Source organism: Ahaetulla prasina, chromosome 1 (genome assembly GCF_028640845.1).
Source record: "Ahaetulla prasina isolate Xishuangbanna chromosome 1, ASM2864084v1, whole genome shotgun sequence".
Classification (NCBI taxonomy): Eukaryota; Metazoa; Chordata; class Lepidosauria; order Squamata; family Colubridae; genus Ahaetulla; species Ahaetulla prasina.
The window spans coordinates 177,065,459-177,077,492 of record NC_080539.1 but is presented as its reverse complement, the minus strand read 5'-3'; the positions used below and the strand labels follow the sequence as shown (position 1 = coordinate 177,077,492).

The 12,034-nt window shown below is 40.3% G+C and overlaps 1 protein-coding gene across 2 annotated transcripts in view; it reads left to right on the top strand.

Annotated features, from left to right (window-relative positions):
* UGP2 (UDP-glucose pyrophosphorylase 2) overlaps positions 1–12,034 on the top strand; it is a 43,189-nt gene extending 31,155 nt beyond the window's left edge. For both annotated transcript variants that reach the window (XM_058182580.1, XM_058182588.1), the window contains 4 exons: positions 5,196–5,323; positions 6,978–7,085; positions 11,438–11,623; positions 11,912–12,034. In XM_058182580.1, the coding sequence (XP_058038563.1) occupies positions 5,196–5,323; positions 6,978–7,085; positions 11,438–11,623; positions 11,912–11,917 (428 nt within the window). In that variant the 3' untranslated portion in view covers positions 11,918–12,034. The remainder of the gene's footprint in view (positions 1–5,195; positions 5,324–6,977; positions 7,086–11,437; positions 11,624–11,911) is intronic.

The window sequence follows — 12,034 nt, the reverse complement described above, 5'->3', positions numbered from 1 at the left end:
AACTGTTTAAAATGGAATTAAATTAAAATGGAATAGAGTATATTGTTGACACTACCCACCTGTCCAAGAGAACTTGGATTCTGTCCTAGAGCAATAGTCCGCAAGCTGTCTGTTTAAGTAAAAGGGAAAAGGATAGTACTACCCACCTAAATTATATGTAAAGTACTGGAAACTGGATCCCAGTTTCAGATTTTGTACCATGAGATACACTGTAAACACAACTATGATCCTTGTCATGTTCCTTACATCTGTTCTAGATACATATTTTTCTTTTCTCATCCTTGGGTATCCCTCAGTCCCAGTTAGATTCTGTACTTTTAATATGGCAAGATGTGTTGTTCTATCTACTTACTTAATTTTAATACATTTGAATAAAATTTACAGCAGTGATACAGAACTTGATGTGGCCAGATTTCAGCTCCCATCTGTCCCAGTTAGCATGAATCATGGCAAAAGATTTTGATAATTGAAGCCCAGCATATATATTTAATCCAATTTTGGGTTATCTGTCCCTAGTCTGACCAAACAATTCTAGATTGTAACTAGGTGTATGCTTTCCTTTCTCTAGCCTCACCATTGTTTTCCTTCTCCACTCCCCCACCCCACATCCTCCCCCATCTCATGTATTGTAATTCAATACCCATCCTTTGGGGTCCATTTAAAATCACCATAGAGTCAGAAATATAATCCTGTGCTGTGGTTTTTTTTAACAAGCTAGGACTATAAACCAGGCTGATTAGCATAGTACTGCAGTACTTGTAGTACTTTCATATGCTGTACTTGTTTCATTTCCTTCTCTTACAGGTGTGAATGTAAACAAAATCTTGTCTCATGCAACATTTATCAAAGTGCAGTTTTGTTTAGTGGGGAAAAACAAGGTTCAAAATGGACTTTTAGAAAGGCAGTTTTATAATAAGTAGTTTCTTTGTTCACAATTTAGTTGTATTTGAAAGCAGTAGAAAAGAGTCATATTTCTTTGTTTTAACTAAAAAGTCAAGGTAGCATAACTCTCTCTTGTCCAATTTCGTACCAGTATTGTATGCCTCCTTTCACTAAGGGTAAAGAATGGCACTAAAAGCATGAAAATATCTTGAACGTTTGATTGGAGCCATACTGCTTTGCTATCCAGTTGAGTCCATTAGAAATACCTCCAGAATTTCATCTGCAGCGTGAGCTGTGCCAGTTCTTTCCTTATGATCTGGAAATAGATAAAGCAGACTGAATGTGGGATCTCTAAAAGAGACAGAAATATTTATCTTTCTGTGTTTCACAATTTTATTATTTATTTCAAAATTAGTTCTTCAAGATGGTCCTTTTCCTTTTGTTTTATTCTCAAGAGCTTGTTACTAAATGTAGGATGGTTGAAAAGTTCTTACCTTGTTTGTTTGTACCTGAGCTCCATTGTCTGGATGTAATTTTTTTAAAAAATCTATATTTTCTTGAGTACAGTGTTAACTTTTGCAATAGCTGTGATGAAGCAAGTCTGTTTTCCCAGATTTCTTCAAACTTTTTTACTTGCCTGCATCACTAATTTGCTAATCCTATCGGGCAATGAGAGCGTCATCGTTTTATTGCTACATTTGAAATGAGACATGCAGTTTGGCAAAAGCAGTAGGGAAGGCAAACAGTTGAAATAAACCTCGTTCTAAGATCATTTTATCAGTGGTTGTAACTTCCAGGGTTATTTTTGTGAGACGGGGGCATAAATATGTTGTGTAAGCTACTAAGAAAGAAAGCTGGTTCTACTTACAATGAAATTAAAATACATTTCATTACCCAAAACAAAACTAAACGTATTCACTGTGACATCTGCAGTTGAATTTAAATGTTTCTTTTTAAAATTGGGATAATATACTTTATAGGTGTTTCCCCTAACGATTTTCAAGTATGAATATAGCAAACCTGCTTCCAAAACTAATGAACGTACTCTTTTCAAACCTAAGATATCAGCCTTTCAAACCCAGAAGCAGTAAAGGGTGTTCAACCCTCATTATGTCTAGCTATCTTGAGAGCCGGAAATCCAACAAATCTGGAAGGAATCATCTTAGGGAAGAAATCTATCTTTATAATGAGGAACATGATTCATTAGTATGTGACACATGCGCTCAGTGCAGTTAAAATATTAAGCAATTGTATTTTTACAATCTGAAAACAATCTGATCCTTCCAGCCTTGATATTTATAATTAAGTTTCAATAGTTAACGATTAGGATTAGCTTTAATAACTGGTTTAAGTGGCAAAATGTTGTAGGTGGAGATCTTGCATTTATTATTCTTAGCTGATGTACTTTTAGTGTTAACTATGGTACATACAGAGTTACATATAGAAAACTATTAGAATGCCTTTTGTTTGTGAAGATTTACTTGTTGAATGAAAGTGCTACTTTGATAACAAGGTGCTCTACCTCTGTTGTTATATGAGTGGAGCTTTTGTGAAAGGTACTTCTTGATCGGCTATTTCTGTATTTTTTATAACTTTTCATCTGCTCTTGATGGTCCATCAAAACTCTGGAGCAGATTTCAAAGACTGGAAAATACGACTTTACTCCATTAGTATAAGTACTACTCCTATGGTTTAGTGTAAGAAATGAAGCAGCTTCTTGGATGAGAAGCAAAACGTCTTCAAGGAAAAACAGAAAGAAAGTCCAGTTGCCTTTTGAAAAAGCCACTTTGGGACAATCATGACTTGGATCTCCATACTCTGGAACTTCTTTCTCAGCAGACAAAAACCATTGACTATAAGCTGTGGTGGTGTTTATATTATCATTATCAATCAGTTTCCAAGAATGTTTAACTTGGATATGTGTTACTTGAAGAAACTTAAGAATTTATAATTCTGTGAAGGATTTAATTTAGAACTTTAGGTACAAAACTTTAGCCTTTTTAACAAAGCTACAACAGGTTGATATTAGTACTGTATTGAAGAAGTCCGATCACTCCTTTTTAGTCTAATAATTTTTAGTGTCTTCAGATTCAACTGTCAAATGTATTGGAGTATGATGTAATAAGCTGCAGGTCATGAAATATCTTAATTAATTGTCTTAATTAAATTTATTGGTCTGAAAAGTTCTTATCAGATTCCTAATTTTTGGATACTGTAGAACAACATTCTTTTCCTACAGTGTTTAATATTAAATATTTAGCTATAATATAACAGCCACTTCTTGCAACAAATTATTCTCACTTTGGTCAGATACAGTGGAAAATCACTGTTCTTCACATCTATTCAAAATTCATACGTTCATGTCTAGTTTTCTGTTACCCACATACCAAGTTTGAAGTTTCTTTATAAATGGCAGTCCACTCATGTTACTTTGAATTTTTTAATATATATAAATGTATTATGGTATCCTGCAAGAGAGAACTGAAGAATATTTTAGTAGGAAAATAGCTAGTACAAGCCATATGACAGAATTAAAATAGGAAAATATGATATGTGTTCTAATATAAGAAACCTTGTTAAGCAAGTTAAAACTATTTACAAATAATTAAAAATGCTTTAGGCCATTATCGCAAAACCTGGAAATGCTTTTATACTGAACTGGAATAGTCTTAAAAAATAGTCCTTAGAAAAGCAGAACTAGTGTGTAGAAAAATCAGTTCTCTGTGAGTAATAATGTACTGTATTTCTCCGTAAGTTTCTTTTTATTATAAATAATGTTGGGTGAGTTAAAATGACATGAAATGAAATAACGCTAATTTTTATAGAGTTTTAATGCAAAAATAATCATGTTTTTTCTGATGCTATCAATGATTTAAATTATTTTAAAGTAATCTGTTGATTCAGTCTGACTCAGTCTGTTATAAAAAAACCTAGAAAAGCAAAATATAGTGCTTCATTAAAAAAAAAAAAGCATAGGAAGAAAGAGAACTTCCTCTTTGAGAACTGAGAATTGAGAACTTCCCAGATCTGGGAAACATGTTGTTATACAATCCTGAAAAATGTATATTCTTGAACCAATAGTAACAGTGTGGGACCTGACAAATATAATCAGTTAATATTGTATTGTGTTCTGAGCAGTTTTGTAAATTTTGAATTACAATATGTTCATTTTTCAGCAGTCTTGACTTGAATAGGTAAAAATAATAACCCAAAATACATAGCTACTGTGATTTTATATCGTTGCTTTAGTTGATACCTGCTTGTTGTCCTGTTAGCTTTGAGATACCATTTCTTAATTCCCACAATAATTGGCAATGTTTTTAGAGTCATCTTAGAATTTGATTGGGATATTCATTGTGGATTGTATAGTTCCTTTTATGTAACCATTTAACCAGACAGAGCCAACTGCATTTAAAAATCATTTTTCCATGTGATTGAATGGAGATGATCAGGGAGACAGATAACTTCAACTGAATGGGTTGAAATTGAATAGTTCTGGAAGGTTTATTTATTTATTCCCCCCCTCCCCCATGAAGAGTTAGTTACCTAAAAGTTTGTAGTGTAGTTTTTGATTTGATACGTTACAGTACATTAGGGAAAAGCAAATCACTATGTTTTGTTTATTTAACATACATTTTTTAAAGTGAAAGAAAATGCTACTGCTGATTTATGATGATTGATATTTTGGATTGTTTTTATACTGTATGACAGCTGGTTTTGACTAATTTTCTGTTTAATGGTGAAGAATTATCAGATTCCCCCCCCCATCTAGAATCTTGTACTTAAAAGTATAACCTCCTAATAATTCATGTTATTTTTGCATGTGTAAAATAAGTGCCTTTAAAACTAAAGTTCTGTAAGCAGATAAGAAATATGTAGCAGTTCACTTCATGTTGCTTAGTAATAACTGAACCTTTGAGCCAGAAAACACTAAGGGAGATAGCTGAGGTATACAGAAAAATTACTAGAGTTTATCACCAAATTTCTACATTTTTTTTGTATGACATAATTTTGTGAAAGGAAGATTGTATTGCTTGGCAAATCAGTAATGCTCAGCTGTTCAACTGCAGAACAGTCTGACCATTTAGAAAAAGAATAGCTATTATTTGGAGATTTTCCCCCCCATGACTAGTTAATTAATAACAAGCACAAAAGTGGAATGTATCGTCATTTGACCCATTGATTGACTAACAAAATGCAAATATACAAAAATACATGCTGCTTTTAAGTACAGTACAGTTTAACATGTTTCATGGTTAAGCATTTTGTTTCTCTATGATGTCTATGAAAATTGTCTCTGTTTCTTTTTTAAGATTTTAGCAAAGCGATGTCTCAGGCTGGTACCTCCCCATTCCAGGAAGCTATTAGGCAAGAACTGGAATATTCTATGAAAATGGAACTGGATAAAATACTTGGAACTGCACCACAGAATGAACTACAGGTTAGGACTAAAACAAAATTACAGTATATTCTTGAATAGATCCTGTTTTTGTAATGTTCAGAATTACAGTACAGTACAGTATCTAGGCAAATGTTCTGGAATTTATCAGAGAAACAAAGGAATTTTAAGTGCAGCCACTTCAAGAGTTTCATTGTTCTTAAACATGATGTCTCCTTTAGGATTACATGTAATAATATTAAACAATATAAGTTAGAAAGCAGTTTTCTATGCATTCTTTCAATTTTGGGATAGATAAACTGATACATAATAAAATATTTTTTTTATACTTTTTGTGCTTATCTGTTTTGCCTTCAGCACCTTTGTTATCTTTTGTTGACACTTCTTGATTTTATACTTTGAAACATCCTAAGCAGTTGGCAAGCATGACAACTCCAACAATAGGGTAGAGGGACAAGAAGTAATAGATACATAAAAACTATTTATAAATAAAGTTATACCAAGTGAATTTTAAGGAGTATGTTGTAGCAAGTATATGTGTGAAATGCTAAAAAGTTATGATGGTTAGTGCAATAACTGTTGATAAGAAAATTCTTGTGCATTCACTTTGTCTTGCATAGCAATGGGAGGAAGAAATAGAAAAAAGAGGAAACAATGTTTTTATTTTTTTTAAAAATGGTATACAAATTGTTTAGGTATGCAAGTAATTGTTACATATTTGAAAATATTCATATTTAACCCAGAAATAAACTAGCATAAGAAAGGATAGCTTTCAGTGATATCTTCAGTTTCCAATGATACTTGCAAATGTTGAAAACGAAGACATAGAAATAGAAACTGCTGATAATGATGATATTATATTCCAGTTCAGAAAAATAAGCTGATTACATATACGCAGGCATACATATGCAAAAGTATATTTTGAGCCTTGGATGCCTTCCTTTTTCTTAGCTTTTAAAAAATTACTGCCTTCTATATTGTTTGAGGCAATGAAGCATAGAATTCTAACACACTGATTTCTTTGCACTAATATATCTTTGATAATACCTTTTCTGTGTTTTGTTTGCCTGCTTCTTCTAAGAATATAAAAAAATGGCTACATTTTTTAGAATCTAGTAACATGTAGCCTTGCTCATTTGAAATAAAAAATTAAAAATAATTCTATAACTACAGATAGTCCTTGTTTAGAGACCATTTGCAGTTACAAAATGATAAAAAAGTAACCTTATGGCTGCATTTTACAGCTTTCACAGATTTGCAAAGCAAAGCAAAGCTAGAGTAAGATCATAACTAGAGACATAGTTTCATTTAGTGATTGGTTCGCTTAATGATCAAGTTGACAGATTCACTTGTGGTTGCTAAACAAGAAATTTATAATTATTGCCTGAATAAACTATACTTTTCAGCTTTATTCACTGCAGATAGTGAGATAGGCAGCATATCAATTTAATAAACAATAAATATATTTCCCTGACCAAATCAAGTAAGTTATGGTATATGTTACACTGTATAACATAAAAAACAGTGTGCTAAAATAAGTATTGATATATTTTAATTTTATGCAACATTTCCAATTTTTCCTCTCAAAAATGAAAGAGAAATGGCTCTATTTCTGTTGCCTCACATTTTACAATATGCTGTTTTGCATAAGGCTTAGCAGAAGTTTAAAAAAATCTGTTTCAATTGCCTTTTTCAGCACACTAAAAAGGACCTGGAAGGATTTCAAAAGCTCTTTCACAGATTCTTGCAAGAAAAAGGACCATCAGTAGACTGGGGAAAGATTCAAAGACCTCCAGAAGATTCTGTAAGTTGCAGCATGATGTGAATCACCAATTTCTTGTGGATATCATTGTTTTTTAAATATCATGTTCTGACTTACCCAAGGATTTTGAAGACGTTTACACTAAGCAATGCAAAGGAATTGGGTTTTGATTTGAAGGAATAAAAGCCAACAGCCATGATGTATCAGGATATCAGTTTGCCTAAAGATAAAATGTCAGTATCCTCAACAATATCTATCACTTACCTTTGAGTCATTAAAGGGGGCTTCTAAAAAAATCAGTCCAGGAATTGGATTAATAAATATATAAGGTTCCTTAAAGCATCATCTTTTCTCGTGTTCAATGTATGTTTGTAATAAGATTTATTGAATCAGTTTTGGTTACCTAGTTTTACTTCTGCAGCCACTCAGTACTTAATGTACTGAGCTCGGACTGGTCTAGGGACTCGGGCAGACCGCTAGCCACGTCTACCTGATTAAGACCTATTGTAGAACTGCTCCCCATAGGCACGCTATGGAGACTGTCGGCCTGTCTGTTCCTGTTTTGTCATCGCTATCCGCTTCCTGCTCCATTTGTCCTTTGACCAACTGGACTCCCGCTGGAAGATTCACCATTTCTATTACTTTGGGATTTTACCATCTTAGCATCCCTCGCCGATTCGCACTTTCCTATGCGCTACACTGCACGTGAACTCTTGCACCTGCGAGGTGCCCCCGCCTCGCAGGAATGGCCCATATCGCTACCAAGGGCCGGCCTCAATGACGTGTCTTGGGACCCACAGAGGTGGCATGCGAGAAGAAAGAGCCTTTGGGGGTTTTTAGACAGGGCATTTTTAAGGGGTGGGAGGGGTAGGGCGGGTGATGGGGGTAGCCCGTCGGGAGGGAAACCAGTTCCAGCGCATGCTCGTGGCGATTATCAAATGGGGGGGGAGGGTGTTCCTTTGTGTGAGGGTGAGTCTATTGGCACGGTAAGTGGGAGGGGCAGATATGGCGGAAGGGGGGGATCGTATCGACATAGGGGGTCACGCGTTCGATGTATGCAGGCGATCGCGTGCCCCGATCCCCCTAACTTTACCCGTTCCCCGGATGGTCAGGACCCTCAGAGCCTGGGCCTTCGTCTGATGTTATGCAACGCACGGTCCGTGGCCAATAAGGCCCCCCTAATACATGATCTAATTCAGGGGGGTGCCGCGGATATTATAGGCGTTACGGAGACCTGGTTGGGCAATGAAGGGGGTGTGCCCCTGGTTGAGATGTGCCCACCGGGTTTCCGTGCATTCCATCAGCCGAGGGCCCAGGGTAGGGGTGGAGGGGTGGCGGTTGTGATCAAAGAGAGTCTAGAGCCGAGGGAGACCACTGTACCTCAGATGGCCGGGTGTGAATCCCTCTTTGTGAGGTGGGGTCATAGATGTCAGATGGGCTTGCTGGTCGCGTACCTGGCTCCTTGCTGCGTGACAGCTGCCCTGCCCGAGCTCCTAGAGGTGCTTGCCGGGGTGGCGGTGGAGACCCCCAGACTTTTAGTCATGGGGGACTTTAACTTGCCATCTGCCGGCTCGTCATCGACGGTAGCTCGGGAGTTCTTGGCTTCCATGACGGCCTTGGACCTGACTCAAGTAGTGGATGGCCCCACTCACATCGGGGGTGGCACACTGGACCTGATTTTTGTCTCTGGTCAGTGGTTGAGAGATCTGGACTTAAAGGAAATAGTCATTGAACCTTTGTCATGGTCAGATCACTCTCTCCTTCGCCTGGACTTTCTGACCGCTACCCAACACCGCAGGGAGACGGAACCATTACGTTGGTACCGTCCCAGGCGCCTGATGGACCCAGAGAGGTTCCGGACGGAGCTTGGGCCATTTCCTGAGGGTCTGGCTCACGGCACGGCAGAGGAACTAGCTGCAGCCTGGGAACGGGCTGCGGCTGGGGCTTTAGACCGTGTCGTGCCTTTGCGGCCTCTGACCCGGCGTAGATCCCAACCGGCTCCTTGGTTCTCCGAGGAGCTGAGGGGGATGAAACGCCGGAGAAGACGCCTAGAGAGTTCCTGGAGGTCCAGCCGTTCAGAGGCTGATCGGACACTAGTTAGATCCTATACTAGGACCTACCTAGTGGCACTGAGGGAAGCGAGGCGTTGCTACGCCTCCTCCCTCATTGCGCCGGCAGATAACCGCCCAGCTGCCCTGTTTCGGGTGACCCGCTCCCTCCTTCACCAGGGGGAGCGGGATGACCCGTTGCAGGGACGTGCTGAGGAGTTTAACGGTTATCTATACGATAAAATCGTTCAGCTGAAGGACGGTCTGGACCAAGATTGTGGCGATTCGGACGGGACGTCTGAGGGCGGTCTTGGTGATGTTGTGTGGGATGAGTTTGACCCTGTGACTCCCGAGGACATGGACAGGTTGCTGGGTAGATTGAATGCCACCACATGTTTACTGGACCCGTGCCCCTCCTGGCTGGTGCTGGCCACTCAGGAGGTGACACGAGGCTGGCTCCAGGGGATTACGAGTGCTTCCTTGTTGGAGGGAGTCTTTCCGGCCGCCTTGAAAGAGGCGGTGGTGAGGCCCCTCCTCAAGAAGCCTTCCCTGGACCCGGCTGTTTTAGGTAATTATCGTCCAGTCTCCAACCTTCGCTTCGCGGCGAAGGTTGTAGAGAGTATGGTGGCATATCAGTTCCCCCTGCACCTGGAGGAAACTGTCTATCTGGACCCGTTCCAGTCCGGCTTCCGGCCCGGTTACAGCACTGAGACGGCTTTGGTCGCGTTGGTGGATGATCTCTGGAGGGCCAGGGATAGGGGTTATTCCTCTGCCCTGGTCCTATTAGACCTCTCAGTGGCTTTCGATACCATCGACCATGGTATCCTGCTGCGCCGGTTGGGGGGATTGGGAGTGGGAGGCACCGTTTATCGGTGGTTCTCCTCCTATCTCTCCGACCGGTCGCAGACGGTGTTGACGGGGGGGCAGAGGTCGACCCCACGGCGCCTCACTTGTGGGGTGCCGCAGGGGTCGATTCTCTCGCCCCTTCTGTTCAACATCTATATGAAGCCGCTGGGTGAGATCATCAGTGGCTTCGGTGTGAGGTACCAGCTGTACGCTGATGACACTCAGCTGTACTTTTCCACACCGGGCCACCCCAATGAAGCCATCGAAGTGCTGTCCCGGTGTTTGGAAGCCGTACGGGTCTGGATGGGGAGGAACAGGCTCAAACTCAATCCCTCCAAGACGGAGTGGCTGTGGATGCCGGCATCCCGGTACAGTCAGCTGAGTCCGCGGCTGACTGTCGGGCGCGAGTCATTGGCCCCGATGGAGAGGGTGCGCAACTTGGGCGTTCTCCTGGATGAACGGCTGTCTTTTGAAGACCATTTGACGGCCGTCTCCAGGAGAGCTTTCCACCAGGTCCGCCTGGTGCGCCAATTGCGCCCCTTTCTAGACCGGGATGCCTTGTGCACAGTCACTCACGCCCTTGTGACGTCTCGTCTGGACTACTGCAATGCTCTCTACATGGGGCTCCCCTTGAGGGGCATCCGGAGGCTACAGTTAGTCCAGAATGCAGCTGCGCGGGTGATAGAGGGAGCCCCTCGTGGCTCCCGAGTGACACCTATCCTGCGCCGGCTGCACTGGCTACCTGTGGCCTTCCGGGTGCGCTTCAAGGTGTTGGTGAATGTCTTTAAAGCGCTCCATGGCATAGGGCCGGGATACTTACGGGACCGCCTGCTGCTACCGAATACCTCTCACCGACCCGTGCGCTCTCACAGAGAGGGGCTCCTCAGGGTGCCATCGGCGCGACAGTGTCGTCTGGCGACACCCAGGGGAAGGGCCTTCTCTGTGGGGGCTCCCGCCCTCTGGAACGAACTCCCCCCAGGACTTCGTCAACTTCCGGACCTCCGAACCTTTCGCCGCGAGCTTAAAACCTACTTATTCATCTGCGCTGGACTGGGTTAGTGTTTTAATGGGTTTTAGTTCTAAATTTTAATTCTGGCCAATTTTAATAAGTTTTTTAACTGTATTTTAATTTGTATTTATAGTATTGTATTTTTACTTGGCTGTGAACCGCCCTGAGTCCTTCGGGAGAAGGGCGGTATACAAATTTAAATAATAATAAATAAATAAATAAATGTAAACTTGTTGCTTGCAAATGGGGAGAGAGTATTTCAAGACAGTAACCAAACACAGTGGTTGGAAAGAACAGCAACCAGTCTTTGGATTGCTTTCACCAATATAGACAATACTGCAATGCTGTCTGGATGAATATTTTGTCTTGTGTAGCCAAAGCCAAAATTTAAATTTTTACTGCTTGTTTTATTTTGCAATTCTTTTTTACAATAAAATATTATAAACAGTATAGTTATTCTAACATGCTTATCACCATTGCTTTCCTTTCAGATTCAGCCGTATGAGAAGATAAAAGCAAGAGGAATACCTGATAGCATTGCTTCAGTTTTGAACAAGTTAGTTGTGGTGAAACTTAACGGTGGCTTGGGCACCAGTATGGGATGTAAAGGCCCCAAAAGTCTCATTGGTGTACGGAATGAGAATACATTCCTGGATTTAACAGTTCAACAGATTGAGGTGGGTAGTATATATGTGAGTCCTCCTTGTTAAATAATTGTCATAAAATCTCTGCCCATGCAAAACACTAAAATCCCAGTGGGAAAGTCAACTTGCATTATGCTGAAATCTATTTTTTGGGGGGGAGGGTCTATTTCAAGATTCTTACAATCTCTCCAGCTACCTCATATTGACGTATCATTACTTTTTAGCATATAACTACTTGTAAAAGAGCACCTGAGAGCAAATTGGAATAAAACATTAAGAGTACTGAAAAAAGTTTTTTTTTTGCCATTACCATTCCAAAAGCTATAAGAACATAAGCAGTGTTCTGCTGAATTGGACCCCTGGCTCATCTGATGCAGCAGTCTGTTCTCACAATGGCCAACCAACTGCACAAGGAAGCCTACTAATCTCCCAGCAGTTGGCTTT